This window comes from Paroedura picta, chromosome 4 (genome assembly GCF_049243985.1).
Source record: "Paroedura picta isolate Pp20150507F chromosome 4, Ppicta_v3.0, whole genome shotgun sequence".
Lineage (NCBI taxonomy): Eukaryota > Metazoa > Chordata > Lepidosauria > Squamata > Gekkonidae > Paroedura > Paroedura picta.
Window position 1 is genome coordinate 87,195,157 of NC_135372.1, and position 25,100 is coordinate 87,220,256.

General features: G+C 41.4%; 1 protein-coding gene across 3 annotated transcripts in view; it reads left to right on the forward strand.

Moving 5' to 3' along the window:
• PIK3R3 (phosphoinositide-3-kinase regulatory subunit 3) overlaps positions 1–24,010 on the forward strand; it is a 50,566-nt gene extending 26,556 nt beyond the window's left edge. For all 3 annotated transcript variants that reach the window (XM_077333897.1, XM_077333899.1, XM_077333900.1), the window contains 8 exons: positions 3,401–3,499; positions 4,412–4,592; positions 5,639–5,764; positions 10,026–10,168; positions 12,032–12,208; positions 12,846–12,920; positions 13,526–13,696; positions 16,845–24,010. In XM_077333897.1, coding sequence (XP_077190012.1) covers positions 3,401–3,499; positions 4,412–4,592; positions 5,639–5,764; positions 10,026–10,168; positions 12,032–12,208; positions 12,846–12,920; positions 13,526–13,696; positions 16,845–17,043 — 1,171 coding nt within the window. In that variant the 3' untranslated portion in view covers positions 17,044–24,010. The remainder of the gene's footprint in view (positions 1–3,400; positions 3,500–4,411; positions 4,593–5,638; positions 5,765–10,025; positions 10,169–12,031; positions 12,209–12,845; positions 12,921–13,525; positions 13,697–16,844) is intronic.
• The last annotated feature ends 1,090 nt before the right edge of the window (positions 24,011–25,100 follow it).

The following is a 25,100-nucleotide window of genomic DNA, read 5'->3' on the forward strand; positions in this document are numbered from 1 at the left end:
GGCAGCAGCCAGGGAGGAGGACAAGGAGGAGCAACGGCCTGTTACTGACTGATCCATGGGCCGGTACCAGTCCCAGCACCGGGGGCTGGGGACCACTGCTTTATCATACTCATCTTTGCATGAAACGTTCTCTTCATATCTCCAATTTTCTTGAAGAGATCTTTGCTCCTCCCTATTCTTTTCTTCTATTTGTTTGCACTCTTCATTTAAGAAGGTATTCTTATCTCTTCTAGCTATTCTCTGGAATTGAGCATTCAGTTGGGTGTATCTTTCCCTTTCTCCTTTGCCTTTCACTTCCCTTCTCTCCTCAGCTATTTGTAAAGCTTCCTCAGACAACCGTTTTGCTTTCTTGCATTTCTTTTTCTTTGAGATGGTTTTAGTTGCTACCTCTTGTACAATGTTGCGAACCTCCATCCATAGTTCTTCAGGCACTCTGTCTATCAAATCTAATTCCTTAGCCAATCCTATATATTTTGTTTATATGTACATTTTGCTAATTCATTACAGAAATGGCTTGAGCTCTTCTGAATTGTTTAAATGCTCTGATTATTGTTAAACAGTAAATACAAAATCAGATCTCCATACAATGATTGGGTAAAAGCTGGATTTTTCTATGTAGGCCAGCACCAAAAAGCTCCCTTTTGAGATCAAGCATTCTAGATATGTTGATTGTTGGTTATTTGTTGCATAAATTATGAATATTTATTCTCTGAACTAATCATGGAAAACTACTATCTTGCCCAGTAATTACCAGATCTTCCTTCTAGGAAAAATATTCAATTTCTGCAAACATTCAACTACAAATCTTTAATGTCATAACTACTTCCCTGACATAAAAATGTCAGTAGTAGCCAGTTTGGATGTTAGAACTAGATAAAGATTCGATTTAGTTACAAATCATTATGCTTTAATTGCTTATGCAGAAATTGGTACACTTTTTCAGGAAATACATGAATCACAAAACTAGAAAATTGGTTTCCATCATGATCTAAAATAGCCTTATTTGTTGCTGGTTAACCCAGTGATGTAAATCATCTTACTTTTAAATGAAAACCTCAGAGTCATAAAGTAGTTTGTGCTCAATTCAGTTTGTAATGTGAATGAAAAATCTATAGGTGGCCTAATTCTCATTGGCATTCTATATGGTTCAGATTGCTTTTAATGTCATGTCGACATTGTTATGGACTAGATAGGCTTTATATGTTTTATGGAGATTTTATATTGTGACCCACCAAGAGTCTCTAGAGTGGTGAGCTAAAAATCTAATGAATAAATATTATTTCTTCCACTTCTTTATCCTAATGATCATATGTTCTCAAATTTTACAAGAGAAACTCAAATATGATTTAAACATTATTTATGAAAATAATGTATATATGCATCACAAACATATTGGTTAGATAGTACCTATATATTTTTTCCACCAGTAATTTTTAAGTAGAAATGTCTAGAATTTTGCTAACTTCAGGGTCATAAGCTAGATAGCTGAGGTTAATGTGCATGTAGACCAGAGGAATGTTTTGTGTGCAAAGCAAAGATATTGGAACACATCCTTTTTCTTTGTTGTCTCTTACATCATGCACATGGGATCTCAAACATGTGCATGCAGAGCCTTGGAATCTAAAAGCTATAGAACTTTGATTACAAACTTTCCCATCCACATTGGCTGCTCATCGCAGTTTAGGAAATGTGGCTGCTTAACATTTAAATTTTAAATATAGTTCAAGCCTATCTCGGGAAACTGTAAGACTTGACTATAAATCCTGTGTTTTAGTCTTGTTTGTTTGTTTATGTTGTGATTTATATCCCGCCACTCTCAGTAACTTGGCTCACGGCGGGTCACACTAAAAACCTCAATAAAATACAATATTAAGCCATTATAACACCCATTAAAAACCCCTATGGTGGTGACAAAACAATCCCATGGCACTAACTAAATGCTTAAAACCAGTCACATGGGGAGCCCTGAGTGCTGACTCATCCCCCACAATGATGGCCAGCTAGTGGGGGGGTCAAGTCTTGCACTTCATGCTTCTCTTGTCCAGAGGGTATCAGATCTTCCTGGTCAATGCCAAAAGCTCCTGAAGGGCCCTCTGCTCATCCGGGAACTCATTCCACCAGGTCGGGGCCAGGACCAAAAAAGCCCTGGCCCTGGCCAAGGCCAAATGAACTTCCCTGGGGCCCAGAACCCACCAGGAAGTTACTGCCTACAGAGCACAAGGCCCTGCAGGGGGCATAAGGTGATAGGCGGTCCCTCAGATATGTGGGTCTCAGACCGTGAAAGGCCTTAAAGGTTAAAACCCAAACCTTGAACTGAATCTGGGCCATAATTGGCAGCCAATGCAGCTCTCTCAGCACTGGCTGAATATGGGCCCTCCAAGATGTTCCAGTGAGGACCCTTGCAGCCACATTCTGCACCAGTTGTAATTTCCAGGTCAGGGACAAGGGCAGGCCCGCATAGAGGGAGATACAGAAGTCAATTCTGGAGGTGACCATCACATGGATCACTGTGGTCAGGTGCTTGGGAGACAGGTAGGGTGCTAGTAGCCTTGCCTGACGAAGGTGGAAAAATGCCTGGCGGGCTACCTTAGTGACCTGTGCCTCCATGGATGGAGAGGCATCCAAAGCCACCCCAGATTCCTGGCCTGGGGCGCGGTGGTCAGTTGAATCTCAGCCAGGATGGGTAAATTGTGCTTCCTGGTCTGTCTCCTTCCTACCCAGCCACAGAACCTCCGTCTTGGATGGGCTGAGTTTCAGGCGACTTGGCTCTAGCTTCCAAAAATCTGGCTAATGAATCCGGAGGGGAACCCATCCGTCCGTCCATGAGGAGATAGAGCTGGGCGTCGTCTGCATATTGATGACAGCCCAGCACAAAACTCTGTACCAGCTGTGCCAGAGGGCACATAAAGATGTTGAACAAAGTGGGGGAGAGCATTGCCCCCTGCGGGACCCCACAAGGGAGTCAACGAGGGCAAGACAACCCGTCCCCCACTGCCACCCTCTGGGTCCGGTTTTGGAGAAAGGAATGCAGCCACTGAAGGGCTGTACCCTGAATCCGCACCCTGGCGAGGCAGTGCACCAATAGCTCGTGATCGACCATGACAAAAGCAGCCAACAGATCTAATAGTACGAGAATGGCGGAACCACCCTGATCTAGCTGTCAACAGAGATCATCCAACAGGGCAACCAGAACTGTCTCCGCCCCATGTGGCCAGGATGGAAGCCCGACTGATATGAGTCGAGGGCCGAACATAAAGTTTAAAAGGAAATAGCATTCTTATTTTGAAAATAGGTTGGAATGGCCTATTATACATCTTAGGAATTAATGGTGTTATTGTGAATGATGGTGCATTAAATGTAACGTTGTCTCATCCATCTTACAACTTTTTTATTCTTTCAGGGAAGAAGTAAATGACAAACTACGAGATATGCCAGATGGAACATTCCTGGTGCGAGATGCATCAACAAAAAAGCAGGGAGACTATACTCTGACACTGCGGTAATTAATTTGGGATTTCTGCTGCCCAAATAATTGTCCTGCCCTAATTCTGGGTCACATTTGCTAGTTATTGCTATATTTGTAGGCATGGATGATCACATTCACTCTAGTCATAGGTGAGATATTCTTTATCTCAGAACTTGCTAAGTGTTCCTCATTTGGCCTTGATATTAGGAATGAGCTACTTCAAAACAAAGTGAAAAGAGTTATATTGCAGTTTGCATGCACAAAAGTTTGATCTTCAAACTGGATGCCTAACACACTTGTTTAGAATCCATAGGATTCTACTGGAAAGAGATTAGGAGAGAATTTGTGGCTTACACAGTCTCTTCTTTGTTCTTTCTTGTTCTGTACGTAAACGTACAAGAACCATATGTTTTAAAGATGTAGAAAACCATTCTGATGTTGGCTTTTTCCAGAAGTACGGGTTCTGCAAGCAAAGTATGATACTGTGAAATTAAATCTGGGAATGTGATCAGTCTGAATATTTTTCTGCATCATAACTAATTTTAAGCATTGAGCCCAAAAGGACAAATATATCCGTAGAGACAAGAACATGCAATGTGATCTTAATGTATTTGAAGTGACTTCATTATTATTTGGCATGAGATTTTGAGGAAACATGAGTAATGGCAAGGTAACTGGACCAAATGAATTTGTTACATGGCCAAAGATATCTTTAGGATAAGGTCATTATCACTCTTAATGAAAAAGCTTCTGGTCAGATTAATGTACCTTGAATGAGGCAATTATAGTGTGATTTGACTGAAAATTCAAATCGTAGTGTTGCTCACAATATTAGTAGTGAAAACTCTGCAGGACTTTAAGTTTTAGTATAAGTACAGTGTTCTGTATTAGTTTTGTACACAGTTGCACGTACAATCAATGAAGTCTTTTATCGTTCTGTTACAGAAAGGGCGGCAACAATAAATTGATAAAAATTTATCATCAAGATGGAAAATACGGTTTTTCTGATCCACTCACATTTAGTTCTGTTGTGGAGCTGATTAACCACTATCACCACGAGTCTCTTGCCCAGTATAACCCTAAGCTTGATGTGAAGCTGATGTATCCTGTGTCCAGATACCAGCAGGTGAGAACCCAGTGCTACCATTAAATGCAACAGTTCTTATAGGGCTTTCTTAAATATTGGTTCATTCTAGAGTTGGTTTGTGTTTGAAGTTAAATGCTTTCAAGAAGACAACTGGTCAGAGATCTCTAAATTTCTATATGTATTAACATTATTGTCATCATAGTTGTTCACTAGCCTTACTTACTTCAAACATCAGTTTCATGTTTTATGTTTAGGTACAAAGTAGAAAATGTGTAACTGCTGTACAAAATTGGATGCCACCAGCAATTGACTGGAAACCTGCTCTCTGTAGTCTTCTACAATGGCTAGAAACCTGCTCTTTGTACAGTCTTTTAGACATGGGATAGGCAACTCCTGGTATGCATGGCCAAGAGCAGCACACCGAACCATTTTTCTCAGCATAAGGGGCTAGTTATATGCCTCTAGGTCCAAAGTGACTTCCTGAAGTGGTGGTAGCATCACCAGCAATCAAGTTGTTGTCAGTATACCTGGAAAAGTACAACCCTTTCCCATTTGTCAGTACACTATCATCTTCACATGTAGATGTTGGATTTGGGACACTTAGGCTAAAAATATTACGTCTCAGTTTTCTACACTGACCAGTTTGAACCATACAGTTTAAAAACAGGTGCATTATCTACAGACTCTACAAAGATAACCAAGTCCAAATATTTCCATAAGGAAAGCATTATGGTATTGAAATCTGAACATGTTCTGTAAAGTAAATTTTGCTGGTCACAAGTATCAAGAATTTAATGTTGGGCATCCAGTTATAAGCACTAAACTTTACACAAATATCCAACTTCCGTTCTCAAATATTTATGTATGCTTTCTGAGGAACTGGAGTAGTTAGTATTCAGAAGTTGGATAAAAATTGTATTGGCAGATGTATGACCCTGGAGAAACCAAATAAGTATTAGGTAGAGAGGCTTTGTTGTTCCGCCTTAAGAAGGCTGCCTTAATACTTTTGATTATGGTAGCTTTTCAGGCATATCAGTTGTATTTTGTTGAAAAGTTTTCCTCCTTTCTATTTCTGACATATGCAGGACCAGTTGGTGAAAGAAGATAATATTGATGCCGTGGGCAAAAAGCTGCAGGAATACCACAGTCAATATCAAGAAAAAAGTAAAGAGTATGACAGGTTATATGAAGAATATACCAGAACCTCCCAGGTTAGTTGCCATGTTCTCATGGTCATGAAGGTCAAAATTGCGCACTTGAGAGCAAACATGCAACTTCTAAAACGTTTTGCTTTCATCATGCCAAGGAGGCTCAGGTCATGAAAATGTAGCAGTGGAGTCCTAACCTTTTTGTTTGGTATTTTCCCCCTCTATTTTACTGAAAACCTCGTTTCTGGGGGTGAAAACAAGGTGCAGAAGAAAAAGCAAAAGTGTAGAAGAAAAGCAGCTGGAAGAAAATGTTAATCACAGACCTCTCCTGCTGACCATTTCTTCAAATTGTGACCCCAGATTGGGAATCCTATTTCTGCTACCAGATGTGTAGTTTGAGCTTTTTTGTTGAATTGGTATCATTACTGATTTGAATATCATTCTAAGTGTGCAGTCCTGAATGCTAGCCTATAGGAGTAGCCCACCCTGAAGAACATGTTTATGAGCATAAATGAAATGTCTTCAGCATGGAAAAATATGAAAGGTGACATGTTCAAACCTGCTTAGCTATAACTGTGTATTCCTTGATATAGGACAATTTCAAAAATTGGGCATCTTCTTATTAATCCCCAGCTCTGTAAGTTTTGGGAGGAATTCCTATAAATGTAAATTAACATTTCTACAAACTGTACTTGAATATGGAGCCTTGCAGGTTCTCCGAAATCAAAATAACAGTATGGCTGTATAGAGGCCACTGGAAAGCCACTTCCAAATTTCGCAAATCTCCCTCTTGAATCTTATCAATATTGTCACATCTAACTTTGCACAAATTTAAGACTTGGCAGTCAGGCTCAGGTGTTCCCCAGCTCTATCTCCTGATGACTGGCCAGCCGGACTCTCCCCCCCCAAATAAATTTGCCAGGTGTTTGGAATCTGTAGCTAGATGGATCAGGAAGAGTTGCCTGAAACTCAACCCCTCCAAGACTGAGGTCCTCTGGCTGGGTAGGAAGGGGCAAGATCAGGAAGCAAGCCTTCCCTGCCTGGATGGGGGTGCAACTGTCATCTGTACCGCAAGCCAGGAATTTGGGAGTGATTTTTGATGCCTCCCTGTCCATGGAGGCTCAGATCACTAAAGTAGCTTGGATGGCGTTCTTCAATCTGCGCCAAGCCTGGCTACTAGCACCCTACTTGTTCCCAGAACACCTGGCCACTGTGATCCCCACAACAGTCATTTCTAGGCTGGATTTCTGTAACTCGCTCTTCACGAGCCTACCCTTGTCCCTGACCCGGAAATTGCAATTGGTACAAAATTCAGCAGCACGGGTCCTTACCAGGTCTTCCTGGCGGACTCATGTTCAGACGCTAATTAAACAACTTCATTGGTTACTAATTTGCTTCCGGATCCAGTTCAGGGTATTGGTTTTGACCTTTCAGGCCTTACATGGCTTGGGCCCTACTTACCTTTGGGAAAGCCTGCCTCCTTATGCCCCCCGCAGTACACTCCGCTCTGTCGGTATGAATCTGCTGAAGGTCCCGGGGCCCAGGGAAGCACAACTGGCCCCTACTAGTGGAATGAGCTCCCAGACTAGCTGTGGGCCCTGACGAGATTCTGAGTTCTGCAGGGCCTGCAAAATGGAGTTCTTATGCCAGGCATTTGGTTGAGGCCGGGTGGGAACCCCTGGGGTATTAGATCTGGTCCTCCCCTTCCCCCCGGTTTCTACTGCAGTGGTAGACTGTTAGGGGTCCCAGCTGGTACATCTTTATACCGCACTCCAGGGTATAACTAAAAGAGTAAGGGGGTCGGGGTGGGCCAAGTCTGGGATCAAAACCCCGGATTAGCCCCTTGCCCCTGAAGTGACAAGTGGAGGTGCCAATCGGAAGGTGCACAGCGCACATTCCAGTTGGCCCCTTGGCCCAGCCCAGATGACAGAGGGGCCAACCGGAAGGTGCGGGGGAACTCACACCCACGCACACCCAACCGAACACACCAGGCAGTCTTCCGTCCACCCCTCAGCCTTACCTTCTGAAGCCAGCTGCTTGCTGGGGATGGGAGCCCACGGGGGAGCCTTGTCACGGCCCTCAGACCACCTTCTGAGAATCCCAGGAGTCAGCAGGAAGGGCTGCAGATGGGGGGGTGCCCCCCTTTCAAAGCCCACACACACTAAGGGAACTAGCCCAAGGTGCTGCATCTCACCCGGCAGCCAGGCTGGCTCCTCCCCACACACCGGGCCTGCATGCCGCCGCCACTTCCACCCACCCCCCTCCACTCCAAACTCTTCCCCTGCCACCCCCCCCTCACAACTGGCCTCCCCTCATTCGGCCAGCGGACCCTTCACCTTCCCCCCCACCCTCCTTCCCCTCTGCCCCATCTCCTTTCATTGCAGCTTCCTTTCTTTCTCTCTCTCTCTCTCCTTTCTGTCTCTTTCTCTCTCTGCCATGCGCCGCACCTGCACTCTGCTGCTGCTTCGCCGTACCCACCCACACACCGAACTCTTCCCCCGCTGCCCCATCACAAGTTCCCCCCCATCACCTGGCCAGCGGGCCCTTCACCTCGCCCCCCCACCTTCCTTCTCCCATTCCATTCCTTACTTACTTACTCACTCACTCACTCACTCACTCACTCACTCACTCACTCACTCACTCACTTATCTTTATCTCCTTTCTCTCTCCCATCCATCCCTTTCTCTTCTACCTTCCTTCCTTCCTTTCTCCCATCCCTTTATCTCCTTTCCTCCTTTCTCTCTCTCTCCTTCTCTCCCTCTCATTTCTCCATTTCTCTATGCCTTCCCTCCCTCCCTCCCCCCCTCCTTCCAGTGTTCTGGACACTGTATCTTTCTCCTCCCTCCCTCCCTTCCTTCAAACCCAAGACTTCAAAGTGATACACTCCACCATCACATCATGCTAGCGCCCGTTGTATTTCCTGCTACAACGGGCTTAAGATACTAGTATACATATATATCTTCAGACCGATGCCTGGAATATGGGAAGCGATACAATACAATACCGCCATCTTGTATTTGTATTTATATTTTATATTATTTAATTGATACTGTTTTTTGTTTTGTGAACTGCTGCGAGCAAGTTTGATAAAAAAAACAATGATAAATAATATAAGCTTTCCCAATGCTATTGTTAAGAATACCCGCAGCCTCATACAGGCAAAATGTGCACTCTGCTACTATATTTAATTAGGATGATTCAGATATTAACTGATCAGCTATTGTACTTGATCTAACCGAAAGGTCATATCTTTATTTCCTTCCAGTCAAATTCCCTAGAAACATGTTGGGTATTCTGGGATGTATCTCCTCTTCCACCTTGCAATTAGAATCGGGGCTTCCAAATCTATCTACTATTACTTCTTTGGCATGACATTTCAGTTTTCCCTTTTTGAGCCATCAATAGTTTTCTCTTCGTTTCAGTTAATAATTTCAGATACCTCTATGTCCACTTGCAGTAGGAATTTAGATACAGGACTTTCTTTCCAAGTAGAGCAACTAAAGGCTGCAAGGAACACTAGTAGGAAAGTAAGCTGTAAAAAGTTTCAGAAGAAGATCTTAAAAGAAGATAGGTCCTTGGTGCTCAAGGATGCAAATTGTAAATGTTCTCCACTCTTCTTCCAGATACCTTTAGTGGTAATTTTTCTTTGTCAGACTATTTCTACTGACTAGAAATGTGTAAGTTTAGATGGGATTTTCATTTGGCAAGTTCTAACACCTTTGACTCAACTGAGTTGCAAGGGAGATATAATAGAATTCCTGCAGAGGAACACAAATGCCCTCTCTGTCTGGATCCAATAAAGTCCCTTGTTCATATTGTTTTAGAATGTCTCCCTAACAATACTGCATGAAACAAATACACTAGTCCTTGGATAAAACAGCTAATGACACTTTCTGAGAAGTGGACACTGCACTTTCTACTATCAAGTAGATTGGTGAACTGCCTGAGAAATGTGGCAATTGTTCTCTTTATACTGTCAAGAGAGAACTAACTGTCATTCTCACATTTTGTTTTTATGTATGTATGTGGGTGAGAAATTGTGGATGAATAGCTAATGGCTGTTAAGTCTAAGGATAGGAATTGCGATGACTAGGACTAGCTGCATTCATTTCTGCAACTCTTAAGTATTTAAGTGGTTGCCTTGGTTTCCCGTGAGAAAAAAGTAAGAGGAGTACCTAGCTAGCCAGAGGCACTTGAGGGTTTAATTTTGTAGCTTCCAGTTTAGAATCTAGAATCAGAATCTCAAGCTGAAAGGAAAATAGAAGGCAGCATGGTGTGCTTCCAGTGGCTAACCATGGTCTCTGAAACTGATTTCTTGGTGCAGGAAATTCAGATGAAGAGAACAGCAATAGAAGCTTTTAATGAAACAATTAAAATATTTGAAGAACAGTGTCACACCCAAGAGCGATATAGCAAAGAATACATTGAAAGATTCAGAAGAGAGGGGAATGAAAAGGAAATTGAACGGTAAGATCTGCCAAAATGCCATCTATCACTTATTTTGACAGTTCCAGTATTATTACTAGACATCTACATAGTTTAATTTATTCCCATTGACCCCAAAATATCTTCATTAAGTAATATTTTAACAGTAATCAGGTGTATCAATAATGTGTAATCAAGACCTTTGCAATAGAAGTAAAGTTTCTACAATTCATGAATCACAATAAAATTTGACTGTACATTTTTTCATATTATGTTTAATCAAGTAGCAGCTAATCCCCTGTCACTTTTGAATAAAGTAAATATTTGCTGGTTTAAGGAATGTAACAAATGGTTGAAATTACTAAGGATAATACAGTAGACAGAAGAGCTTCAAAAGATTCCACCTCAAAAAGGCAAATTATCTCTCAAGCTTGAGTATGGATGCTTACTTTACAGCAGGGGAAGTCAACCTGTGGTCCTCCAGATGTTCATGGACTGCAATTCCCATGAGAATTGTAGTCCATGAACATCTGGATGACCATAGGTTGACTACGCCTGCTTTACAGTGTTATTCTTAGCACAATTAATGGCAGTGAGTTTAGAAAGGTGTAATTCTGCTTAGGACTGTCCCAATAATGACTATAAAGAATCACTTTTAGTACATATGCTTAACAAAATCACTGCTGAAATGTGAAAGTTCCTGCTTGTATAACCAGTTTATTACTTGCATGATCTCACTGATAAGCTTGAAACTGCAGAGGTTCAGTTCTGATAAGAGTAAGTAGAACAACTTCCCAGTTATCTCAAATTTGGTATGCCTTTAGTTAGTGGCCTGTGGCCAGTACTATACATTATTCAAACAAAGAAGACTTCCCTGGCCACCTAACTGAAAGTGCATACTGTGCATGATTCTGTGTCATTCATCTGCTGAATGAATGAATGAATGAATAAATACAGTTACCATAGTAAACACACCGTGGAGATCCCACGTCCAGCCCATCCTACATCAATTGCAATGGTTGCCGGTTGAATTCTGGATCAGGTTAAAGGTTCTGGTAATTACCTACAAGGCCATACGCAGTGAGGACCCAGTGTACCTGAGGGACCGCCTCCCTGCCTATGCCCCCAAAAGAGCTTTACACTCTGCTGCCACCAACCGGCTAACGGTCCCTGGCCCTAAAGAGGTTCGCCTGGCCTCGACCAGGGCCAGAGCCTTCTCTGTCCTGGCCCCCACCTGGTGGAATGAGCTCCCAGAGGAAATCGGGGCCCTGACGGAACTAAAACAGTTCCGCGGGGCCTGCAAAAGGGAGCTCTTCCACCAGGCATTTGGTTGAGGCCAGGCACAACCAAGCAACATCTATAGGGCCCCTGCCCCCCCATCCCTCCCCTCCAGAAACCCACTAAGATCCCTGGACCTGTTTGATTTACTATTGTTTATGTTATACTATTACTGGTTGTATCAGTTAATAATATGAATGTTATAGTTATTGTATTTATAGTTCTATGTACAGTTTCAGTTTTGTGTAAACCACCCTGAGCCTTCAGGGAGGGCGGCATATATAAAAAAATAAATAAATAATCAAGATGACCCACTGACATTATAGCTAGCATATCTAGACTATCCCTAGTACTGAATTTCTGCTGAATTATCTTGCGCTGTATTTATACCTGTTCTTCCAAGTATTCTTCCAATTATTCATGGTTTAGTATTAGAGGGGCGGAGTAGGAAGGTCTTGTGTTGATGCACACTTGGGTTGAAAGCCCTCTGGTTAGGGATAGTACCATGAGTTCACCACAGGGCAAGGCACACTATTTGTGTAGTATTAGAAAATATGTTACTATTATGCCATAACAATAGTCTGATATTCTTGTTTGAAATATGTAAACTAGAACTATTTTTTACAGTATTATGATGAATTATGAAAAATTGAAATCGCGTCTGGGTGAGATCCATGATAGCAAGCTGCGACTAGAACAAGATTTGAAGAAGCAAGCCCTGGATAATCGGGAAATTGATAAGAAAATGAACAGTATCAAACCTGATCTTATCCAGCTGCGCAAGATCAGAGATCAGTACCTTGTGTAAGTAGGCATGGGCTGAGAAGCTGATAGTTGGTTATTAAATGGTTATTAAATGGTCAACGTTATATTTCTGCACTGTAATGGAAGCTCTTCTTTAAATACTGAATGCAAGTATATTAATGGAAGGAAAGCTTAGCCCATTGGCATAGAAGGACTTCAACAGATGGCTAGCCTTTTCAGCACTCATATAATAACTGCATGGCTTATTAATAACTCTGCGCTTAAGCATGCCTGGTATAGTACAGTTCTGGCTTCAGCAAAATATCCCCTTTAACTTTGGAGTGAAAGGCAGCCTATCCTAAGTCTATGTTTTCTGATGAACAGATTCAGAGCAGATAATTAATAGGGCCTTTTGTGGTGCATTGCCTTTCTAAAGCACTGTTACAACTGCCTGCCTCCTAAAATGCAGTCGAGGCATGATTAATCAGGAGAATAAGAATAGGCAGCTTCATTCGCTGTGTTGGTAGGCAATATGAATGAAAACTATACATTTTTTCGGTGCCAAAGTTGGCCAGTAACGTTAAAATGTCTGCCAGTGTGCTTTTAGGCATGTTCCTTCTTTAGCTCAGGTATTTTGTCAGTATTTGAGCACCTTTTATCTAGAGCTAATTAATTACATGTTATATCTAATTGGCAGATGGCTTAATCACAAAGGAGTGAGGCAGAAGCGAATAAATGACTGGCTGGGGATCAAAAATGAAAATATTGATGAGTAAGTATTCTAAATTGTTATTTTTTTTTTTTTTTTTTAGCAATATGAGTGACCAAACTTTGTGGAGAAATTGCACCACAAGAATTTGTAATCCTTTGTCGTGTTGTTGTTCTCAAATGAACATGTACTACTTTTTATCAGATGACTGTTATAAAATTCATATCTAAAATCATGTAGTCTTATTTCTCTTGGCCAAATTATTCAGGATAGTTTTAACTGTCACGGTAATAAAGATGCTTGTGGACAGGCAGTACTAAAGGAATTGGTGCAAGAGAAGGTATATAAACAATAGTAAATAGCTTTGTGTATGATACTGTTTAAATGTTGTTTAGTGTATTGACTGCTAATAACTACTCCAAGCCTCGGTCCTATATCATTCCTAAATTAAATTGTTTTCTATGTATTTCATTTTTTCTAGCATTTCCTCTAAGGAACTCATTGTCATATGGTTCATCTCTGTTCCACACGTAAAACATTAGATTATGGAATAATCCCTGGACAATAGTCCATCTCAGCACTTTAACTGCTGGCTCTTAACAGTGGCCTCTTCCATTGTTTAACATAGAAATGTTCCTGCATTAAAATATATTATTGTTTCTTCCTAGTACATATTTTACAAATGAGGAAGATGAAAATCTGCCACATTACGATGAGAAGTCTTGGTTTGTTGGAGATATCAATCGTATTCAAGCAGAAGATTTGCTTGGTGGAAAACCTGATGGAGCATTCTTAATTCGTGAAAGTAGCAAGAAAGGCTGTTATGCCTGTTCTGTGGTGTAAGTAGTTATTCTCTGAATTTCCTTGAGGCTATAAACCTATGTGAACTCACAGGAGTAAGGCTAATTAAACTTGATGGACCTTATTTCAGAATAAGACTGGGTTGCATGGCTTGATTAATTTCCTTACCTTGGTCTCCTTCAAAAATTATCTAATGTGTATGTTATGGAGAATGATACATGCAAATACAAAGATAATAAAACTTAGATTGGTCTGTAAAAAGATGAAGACACTCCTGTTGTCAGTAATCTAATCCCAATGATACTGAAAGGATTAAACCCACTGTAAGGAGACTGTAGTTTTTGTTCTGTCCTGCCTCTCAGTCCCGTAGTGCATATAATTCTATTCCAAAATGGTAGGCCAGCCTGGGAATACAGGTAGAAGAAAGTGTCAACAGTTGACATAGCTAACTGCTAATATGTTATGGAGGCATATGCTTTCAGCTGTAGGTTATGTTCTTAATGTTGCCATAGAATCATGGAAGGGGCCTTATAGGCTGTTTATTCCAGTGGTTCTTAACTCTGGGGTTGCGACCCCATTTGGGGTCACCTGGCCCCTTCTGTGGGGTCCCCAGATTGTTTGCTGCCACTGCGGCAGGTAAGGGTAGCAGGCAGCGATTGGGAGCGTCAGGCAGCAGCCAGTGGAGGAGGAGCCATGACAATGGCTGCCTCCACACCACTCTGACTGTTGAGCGCCTATGCGCGCAGGCACACAAGAGTTGGGGTGGCTTGGAGGCAGCCATTGCCATGGCTCCTCCACCGCTGCTGCCTGCCTCCTGCTACCATCGGCTGCCGCTGCTTCCAGCTGCCATCACCTCAATGCGGCCCTGGAGAGCAACTCGTAGGTGGTGGGGCCCAGGCGGGAGCTTGTGCAGCCTAAGGGCACAGACAAGCTGCGGGGAGCCCAGTCGTGCATGCAGCCCACTGGCTCAGCCTCTGCCTGCGGCTGCTGTCACCATGGCTACTGAAGGCCCAACAGGCTAGCCCCACCCTTCTCCACGCCTCCTTGGCTCCCAAATCGGAGCCCGAATGCACCCCCCAGATTCCCCAAGGAGAGAGGTGATTTGGGGAGGAAGGGGCTTTCTCTTGATTTCCCTTGTGCACCTGCGCGCGCATGAACACTGCCAGTGCCTCAGTTGGGGTCACCGAGTTAGAGCGGTTGAAAACCGCTGGTTTAGTCCATCCCTCTGCTCAATGCAGGATCAGCCTTAAGGATCCAGGATAAGTATCTGTCCAGCCTCTTAAGTCATGTCTCCACTCAACCTCCTGTTCTCCAGGCTGTACAAATACCATATTCAGTTGGGATCAGCAGAGTTGGGTTGGGACAATGTTTTATTGTCATCTTATAACTCTGGGATTTTTTTATTATTGTTACTGTTGTTTTAATTGGATTTTATGGGATGTACTAGGGGCAAAGCCCATTGTATCCAAGAATACAACGGGCACTAGAGCTTGGCAGTGGGAAGAGGAAGGGGAGGAGTTGTCCAGTCTGTAAGGGCATGGGGTTGAATGTGTGTGTTGTGTGGGACGTTGTGGTGGCGTGGTGGCAAATGAGGCCATGGGTGTGGAGATATGGGTGTCAAGAACCTGTGGTGTGGAATGTTCGTTGAGTGTGGGAGAGGACTGACCTTTGGGAATTGTGGCATAGTGGTTACAGATGAGCTTTTCAGAGCCATGTCTTCAGATATGTGAAGGTTAAATCAGACTGGAGACTCTTCTTAGGGGGAGACTACATGGCCAACCAATTCTTCCCAGTTCTGTGTCATTTCCCTTCTTGTGTGAATTAGGCCACAGATGCTGAAATGTCCCCCTGCCCTAATACATATGGAGTAGTCACAGTACACAGCTGTCCACCCTGCTCCTCTGGCTCCATTTTTTCACTGTTAATAAAATGTTATGTGCCCACATGCTTCTTTCATGGTTGCTCCTTAGAAGAAGAACTGGATTTTTGTACCCTGTTGTTTACTACCCAAAGGAGTTTCAAAGTGGTTTGCAAACACCTTTTCCCTTTGTCTCCCCACAGTAGACAACCTGTGAGGGATGTGGGGCTGTGAGAGGTCTGAGAGAACTGGGAATGGGCCGTAGTGACCCAGCAAGGCTCAGTCCCCTGGCACTGGATGATTCTTGTCACTCTCCTCTGATCCCTCTCAAATTTTTCCACATCCTTTTAAAAGTGAGACCTCCAGAACTTCACATAGTACTCCATGTGGGGCCTGACTAATATGGCATACAGTGGGACTATAACATCTTGGGATGTCTTAAAGATGGAGAGAATATTGGAAATGGCTCTTAGAAGAAAAGAGATTATGATTTATGGGATCAGTTGGTAGGTTAGTGTTATAAGCTTTAATAGTGTTTAGTCAACATATAGATTTTTAAACATTTTATTTGTCCAGGCAACTACTTGGAAGCATTTTGTCTTCTAGTGTGCTGTTTTTTTCTAAATTTATTAGATCAAATCAAAAAATTTTGATATGATTATAATGGCTTTATATAGCAGAGCCAGCTTGGTTTAGTGGTTAGGAGTGTGGACTTCTAATCTGGCAAGCTGGGTTTGATTTTGCACTCCCCCACATGCAGCCAGCTGGGTGACCTTGGGCTGGCCACAGCACTGATAAAGCTGTTCTGACCAAGCAGTAGTATCGGGGGGCTCTCAGCTCACCTCACAGGGTGTCTGATGTGGGGAGAGGAAAGGGAAGGCGATTGTAAGCCTCCTTGAGACTCCTTCTGGTAGAGAATAGCAGCATATAAGAACTAAGTCTTTTTCTCGTTGGATAATCTGTATTAAATTCATAAAATGCTTTGCTCAGATAGAGGACCATTTATACTGTTTAGATGGCTGATGCGGATCTGAATACATTTAGTGAAAAGCAGTTCTGTGTTAACCTGTCTCAAGTTTCTTTTGCACTTAAACTGCTCAGTAAGAGCACCGGAATCCTAAATGTTACTGTGCTGAAATGTTTGTGTTTTAATTAGGTTACCATCTTATAATTTCTTTATCAAGACACTCTACAAAATACGCCTTTTCTGCACTTACAACTGTTTAGAGCTTTCTTATTCTTAGTCCATCACATCTTCAATATTTCATTGATTGTAATTGCCTATGTAATTGATCAATATGTTAAATGTTTTATTCTTTTCTTTACAGAGCTGATGGGGAAGTTAAACACTGTGTGATCTACAGCACTCCAAGAGGTTATGGGTTTGCAGAGCCATATAACCTATATAGCTCCCTTAAAGAATTAGTCCTTCATTACCAGCATACCTCCCTCGTGCAACACAATGACTCCCTCAATGTCAGGCTCGCTTATCCTGTCTATGCACAGATGCCCTCCCTCTGTAGATAAAATCTAGGAGGGTGAAGTATAGGGAGAAGTGTTGGCTATCTCGGATTTCTTTTCTACAATTTTTTTAGAACCCAGAGGGCATTCTTTCTCCTTAGACTGCTTGTTTTGCACAAGAAGCGATTTGATGAATGTGAATCGGAGACCTAACAGCAACAAGGTATCAGCTTTGGGAGAGGTACCCTGGTGCTACCTGAAGATCAGCTGTGTTTTTATATATGGAGATTCTTGTATTCTCTTTAGGAAACAAGCAAACTCTCTAAAGATGCACACACAGAAACCTAGAACAAATCGATGGAGAGAGACTTTTTGCCAGGCACCATCAGCGGAACTTCTACTTGGATTTTGATTTTTCTGAGGTATTGAAACGACTTTCAGTCTTAAGCTCCAGGAAATTGGGGGAATAGTCTCTGCCACAGAAGCTTTTTCTCCCTATTAATTTTAGCAGTTTTACTGCAAGTTAGACAAACTTACGAATGAGGGCTTATCTTGATGTAGCAATGGATTTGGTGCAAGGAGACCAAAGGAATTATGGGGAGAGTTTCAGGTTCTTATTTAAAAGAAAAATCCTCAAAAGAAATATTGCTTTATATTTTACCAACAATAACAAAGTTTTGGTTTCGACAGCACTACAGGTCTTCATGTTAAAGAAACCAAATTGAAGCCACCAAAACTTCGCTTGTTGCTGGACTGAGCATTTATGGGGAAAGATTGCATTTGCAACCGCACACTTGCCAAAACTTGAAGAGAGAAATGATAAAAGCTAAAACTTTCTTGAGTACTTCTCAAACTCTAACCTGACCTGATGTAACTGCACCACTTCCCCCTTGTTACTTTTTTAAAAACACATTTTCTTTCTTCCAAGGATGTCATATAATTTTGTTTTTAAAAGACACTAAGCTTTGGAATGTAAACCAGAATGAAGCTGGCATTTGGCATGTTTGTAAGATGCTAAACAATGAAATATTCTATTTGAAACCATTTGTTTCTTTTTGGGAGAAAAGTGCAATGGGTTTTTTCTCAATGGCTTGCTAAACCAAAAACTAGGGGTGCAGTCTACAAAGCTAGTAACACATTTGGATTGCACCCTAAATTAATTCCATTGCACAGGTTGTATACTTGCCCTTGGAATTCAATGTGGGCCTACCATAAAAACAGATATCTGGGAACCAGAATTCAGTGGAACTATACAGGATATAGAATGGTAGTAGAATCCATCAATACATAAACAGCTTTTCTTGATGTTCTGCCATGGTCAGATTCATCTGGATTATACGTAGCATCAGTAACAAAATTATAGTGAGCAAATAGTGAGAACTGGATATTCAAGACTGTGAGAACTTCTGTGCTCCTAAAATGCTGTATTTTTTGTCTCTGCATTATGCCCTTGATTCTTTATTGCCATTTCCAAACATTATACTTGAGCTAGAACCTTTGTTAGGCAGCAAGAAAAAAATAGACAGATTTGACATGAGGTCTTTCCTTTTTCTGTGTAGTATTTGAAGTGCATGCCAGGGAGTTGGGACATCTGGATCTTCACTGGCTGCACCCCAACTTCAGTGCCACCTTGAACCCCCTGACTGTTAGACTATAATGTTTACACAAAGCAGAATGCACTATAAAGGAGCATTGAAGTATTATGCAGAATATGAAATTGTTGAACAGGAAAATGATAAACTTTTAGCACTAATCAGCAGCTGGAGGGGCCAAACAAGATTGCTTGGCATGTCCCAAAAGCACTTCTGTTTTGCACTAATCTACTGCCTCTTAAGCTAAGTGCTAGCTAACCAGCTGGAACATCATCTTCTAAAATTGGAATGGTGATTGCCCCCCCCAAAAGCTACCCTGTAGAAATTTTAAATTGGTGAGATGATAGTGATCTAATGTACCCCTTCAACCTCCTCCCCCTTCCATATCACCAGCAATATACATTTTTTAAATGTGGCTTTGGATTCTGCCAGTCTTCAGAGAGAAATTCTGACCCTTCTTTTCGGGCCTGACTTAGCTTGCACATTCTAATCTAGTACCTTGCATATTGCCTAACATATCCTGATACAAAATCCAGTTTAGGGTACAGATATCTTTCCTGACTCTCTCAGAAGAGATCTTGGTGCAAATTTACCACCAGTGATAAATCTTGATTATTTTGGATTCTGGTAGAAGACTTGGAACTTAACAGTGATATGAACTAAACTAATTGAAAATATAAGGAAGTTATTAGAGAGAGCCTGCATCATTGATCTGTGTTAATTCGGTCTCTGACTTCTGTTTCAGATTGATCAAATCTTTTAACTCCTCCTGCTATTTTTCTGTTATGTAGATCTACCCCAAAAATTCATTTTGATGCATTTCCTATTAAATTCTACATGTTCTAAGTATTGGCTGCTGGTTTCGCCTATCTGGCTATCATATGCCTTTGCATTAGACTTTAAAAAATCAACACTTGATCAGACCAAAAATGGTTGAAAGCTAGCTGAAATATGTAGCAGGTATGTTCTACTACCATCAACTTCACTTGACTTCTGCTTTTATCTATAGTAATTGGTACATGAGTTAAATTTAACTGACATCAAGTGGCAACATTCCTAATTCTTAAGTCTGATCTGTTTATAAGCTAAAACTAAGGTGTAAGAGAAAAATGGCAGAAGCAAAATATATAAATACATGTGATCTAAGTGCAGAAAACTGACTTTTAAAAAGTCCATGTTCTAGGGTTGTTCCAGTATGCTTTGTTTCACTTTATAGCAGCTGGATTAATATTGATCTCAGTGACCCATTTCTATAGACTTTTTTGTTTTGCTCAGTGTTAAGCACTACACAGGGTGTTTATTTGAAATCTACTTGCAGGTACTAGGGATAATTCAGTATTTTGCTTCCTCAGAAGTAGAAAACTTCATCTATTTCTGGAGTTTTATAATAATATAATTGTGAAGCACAATAGATAAGCCAAGAATGAAAAGTCATACTAGTACTTCTGATTAATAGTCTCTTGACAGTCTCACTTTAATGATGTTTCAGGAAGATGAGTTTAATACGCAGCTGAAGGCACAGCATGGTTATCTCCATTGTATCCATATTGTACAAAGTAGAATCTGAGTTCACTGCTTTGTAGAACCAGAAGAAAAATCACATCAGTAGGTTCCCTTATAAGTCCATGAGCCAGAGAGCTATTGTGGAGAAGACGCCATTGCCCATATACACATTAGAGTTTCTCTTCTCCATAACAGCAGCTTTTTCACTTTATCAGAAACCAGTTCTGAAACATGTTAGCATTTTAAAAAGTGATTGGTCAAGCACTGAGAGACTGCTATTAGTGACAACTAAAGCTGGTGTTCATGTGGAGCTTACTGTGCAGGTTTCAAGATCTTGGCTGAAAATGTTGACTTACCCAAATTTAAACCTACAACTCTTCCTCCCACCAGCCAAATCCAGCTATAAATAACTAGCATGCAGAATCATTCCAGCCAACCCAATATTTTTATTTGATGTTGTTTGAATAAAACTAAGCATATGTGAGAATAATGGCAAATGCCATCCTACTTATGTCCCATGTAAAAAATTCTTTGGCTTTTTTCAAGGGCAGGCAGACTGTGGAAGAAAAGTTTGCCCCATTGAGTGCTATGTCAAGGGTTTTGTGGTTATACCATCACTTGTTCACTGTACAAAACCTATGACTTAATGCTGTGGCTAGTAATTTTCCTGTTTCGTTATCATATTTCCACATCTAGAAAAGCCCTTTTTGTTACTTGAACTACTTTTTTTCTGTTTGAATGTCTTTTTCTATTCACACTAATGAGGAATAAAATTCAGAAGTGTTAGTATCATATGTATGCAGACATAAGTCAGAATTATTTTGTGAGAGGAAGTTATAAGTGCAGATCTCAGAAGGCACTGCAGTGGATGTTCAAGGTCTTGTTTTATGTTCCATCTTTGATTTTTGATGTTCCAGTTTTTTGTTAAAAGGAATATATAAACATCTCCTTTATGGCTCGTGAAATTTCAGGAGGATGTACATCCAGTGATGCACATTTGGCTGTGGATTTCTTGGTTGTTTCTTATTCATGGAGACATTTGCAGATTGAAGCGAAAATATCCAGTTTGGATTTCTTGAATCTGTTTATTTTCTAAAAAATCTTAAATATGTTTTAAGGCATGTTGGGGCTAGGAGGTAAAATTTAAATTTAAAAGAGCAGTTAACTACTTTAGCCGGGGGGGGGGGGGGAGGCTTGTATTGCCAGAGGGTTCATGGCCAGAGGGAGTCCCCTCCTACCACTGCTGCTGCTAGCCATTACCACCCACCCACTTAACACTGCTGAGACCCCTGCCTGCTCTCAGAACATTCAGATGCTCCCTGCCTCCCATCATGGCCTTACACTGACTTATCTGTCTCACCGTGAGTTGAAAGCATCCCTTGTTACCAAAGCAACAGGGCTGATTCCCCCTAATTTGTTCAAGTGGGGCAGCATACCTGTCATCCAAGCAATCAAATCAGTCCCTTCATGCATCTATTGATATAATGCCATGGGCAGCACTTTCTACTTCACCTCATCCTTGGTGGTTAAAATATATCGGACACTAATCCCACTCCTCTAAACACGCTACTAGCTGTCATCCCATGGTAAACAGGGAAGGAGGAGGCTGCTGGTAGTAGGGAGACAGCAGTAGCCACCCACTTATTCATGCCATTGAGGGGTGGGTATACTGTGGGAGGAGGCCAACTAGCACATCAATTTGGGGGGGGGGGGTCCAGAGAGGGTGTCTTGATAAGGTGACTTGCAATTGGTACTACATAGGCCCCTGTCATAGAATTCAGGCCTTGGAAGGAGCAAACCACAATGAGGCACTTTTATGAGTGTCTGATGGCCATGCAGATTAGATCCTACCATATGGCCTATCTCCATGTTGCCACAAGTCATTGGCAGGAATGTTTGGTATTGGTAGAGAAGCAGTACATGTAAAACACTACATCAGTTGTAGCATGCAATGTTACATTGAAGTCTGCAGAATGTTCCTTACTAACATGAAAGACACATGCAAGCAGATGTCCTTTTTTAAGCCCATGTTGTCAAAGAAAGAGAAAATCCAGTTAAGTGCAACAAAAAAGTTTTGGAAGTAACACTGTTAATGACTTTGGTAGGAATAGGACTTAGCTGAATGCTAACAAACAAGAGCTAGACAGTTTTGAGAATCTGATCTGCAGACAAAACTTTGGAAGGGAGGGAATTCTCAGAAAACTCTTGTGCCTGTTTTGTTCTATAAGGCATGTGAGGATTAATAATCAGTCTAATTTTTAAAACATTAAAATGTTTAAAGCACTGGCATTCTGGACTGGCTCCATAGTTTCAATGCAGGTTTTTCTATTAGTCACCATCCTTCAGTGGTACACCTTGTTCCTTATGGCTAATGCAGATATTCCTGTTAGCTTGGAATTTAACTTGAAGAGCTCTGCAGTGAAAGAGCTCTATGCAGTGAATGGCACAGAGACATCTCTGGGCTTGATCAGAGAGCGAGTCTCACTGATTAAATGAGTATTGTATCTAGCAGTGGCTCTTGTTTAAAGTACACTCTGGTATTTCACACTGCTTGGTATCACATCATGCCTGTATCCATGGGAGCATTGCACTGTCTTCAATCAGCAACTCATGTCGCTTTCAGAAAAGAATAAAAAGACAGTGGGTTTGCAGTACCCATAGAGAAATGACCATCAAAGCTATTTTCTGGGGGGTTTCTGTACCCTCTCCTCCTTCATGATAGGTCTCTAGCTTTCCATGAAGTTGCACCCTCCCTTATGCCAGCCAGCCGTGCAAATAAATCTGTTTGTTGTCTTTTGAAGTGCAGAGTGTTTGGTCTTTGGGTGAGTGACTATAAAGAAATTAGACTCAGTCTGTTAATTTTGTAAGTTTTGCCAGTTTACAGCACCAGGAGATTGTACTGGTCTGCAACCTATCTGCGTGTGTGTGTATATGTACTGTATGTATATAGATATATGGAAAATTAATTCACATGCACATCTATATGCATTAGCCATAAGTGGCACTGCCCCATGAAAGTCCAGATTTCACCATTTGCACTTGCTGTACATGTCCCATAGTTTGAAAGTTGGGATTGTCATCCCCCCCCCCCCACTTCCTCAGAAATGTGGGATTCATCACTAATACTCTTGATGTGCTTTTACAATTCTCAGAATGTTAGGGTTTTTACTTATTTGCTCCACAATAAAATGTTAGTTTATTTTAAACTAAGTTGTTACATTTTAAAGACGCCAATTTTCCTTTCAGATACAGTTAGTTGCACATTTTTCAGTGTGGAACCCCCTATAGAGATAGTGTGCAAAGGAGAGAGCAGTAGCATTAATCACTGTCTCTGGACTCATTTTTATATTTATAAAATATTTGTATCCATGTAAGAATGAGTGGGCTGCCTCATCTTATATTGAGGTATGCCAGGACTGAGCACTCCTTTGTACATCCTGCACATGAACATCACATTCTTGAAATCCATTTTGGTTTTCCTTTTAAGGGATGCTATTTGTCAAAGATTTGCTTCTCAAGAGGCAACGGGATTGTTTTGTTTTGTTCTTTTAATATGAATTCCAGCATGTAACTTTGGTAGTCTTGTTGGTATGTAAAACCTGTTCTGTCATTTTATGGTGTAGTCAGATTCATGTAGTTTAACTTTTAAAAAGAAACTGCTTCATGAGGAAAACAGTTATGTTAGTCATATTGTAGTTTCTAGATGAGTAATGCAACATTGTACTTGTCACCAGATGTGCTATGATCTTACTGTATGTTTCTATTTTTTAAAATAGATGGTTCAGCTTTGGAATCCCAGACACTAAGCATTCTGACCTACTTTGCTTTAGAATAAAAATGCAATAAAAGATTGCAATAAAGCACATTTACATGTAATGTTTTAGAAGGATGTATGAACACCTGTTTCTAATAAATCAAAAAATGCAGCCTTCCTGGTATGATGTGGTGGCAAAATGTGTTGTCTGCTTTTGAAAGTTATGAAATTATCTTCACGATCAGTACCAAAAATCTGATATTTCAGCTGCCAAAATACTATTGGATTTCTTAAAGTATTTTTATATCAAAGCTGTTACTGCTTTAAATTCCCAGTTGACCAGTTGGATTGTCTGGAGGATAAAATGCAAAATTCTAGGCTAGTTTTCACTCCAGTTCACAACTGCTGTTCAAAGACATCTGTATGTCTCAGAACAACATACTCTTGAAACTAAGGGAAGCAAGTTATCACATGTTCTAGAAGTTTAATCAGCATTTACAACTACATCAGCATTACAGTTAAATATGAAAAAGCAACCACACTAATAATGGGGCTCCGAAGTACATAATTCTTTCCAACAGTCCAGGTCTTCAAAACACACACACACACGCTTGAATTAAATTGAATTCAGATTTGGAAGTATTCTACATTCAGCAAATAATTTCATGTTTTGAATATATTACATCAAAGTTTTATTATGCTGAATATTCAGCATAGTGCTGGATACTTGGGATACCATTGGTGGCTGGGTTGCCCAGCATTTTGAAAAATGAAGCCTGGCATCAAGGGTCCCCTAACCTAGTATTGCCAAAGGTGGCCTGGAGTGAAAACAACGTTTGTGATCAGATCTCTCTAGAGCTTCCCAAATGGGTCTGTGGACTCCCTGGGGGCCACGTGAGCTCCAGAGGAGGCCAGCAGCCTTCCCCCTCCTGCTTAATGGATTCAGCCACAAATGAGGGAACCAGCCGCATCCATTACTCCCCTGCCCTGTCTGAGCATGAATGAGTTCTTGTGTGGCTTCTGTGGCTGGGAGGGGGTGGAGCCTGCAGACCTACTCCTACTCACAATGCCTCCTTGAGCCTGCCCCTTAATGCATATGGTGATGTCATTTCTAGTGACAGGGCACTTCTGGGGGGCATGGCAGGGAGGGCTGGCCAACTGACATCACTTAACGGGGCTCCTCGAAGCCTGAAAAATTACTTCAGGGGCTCCTCCATGTCAAAAGGTTGAAAAAGGTAGCTTCATACTATGGAATACTGCAGCAGCTATAGACA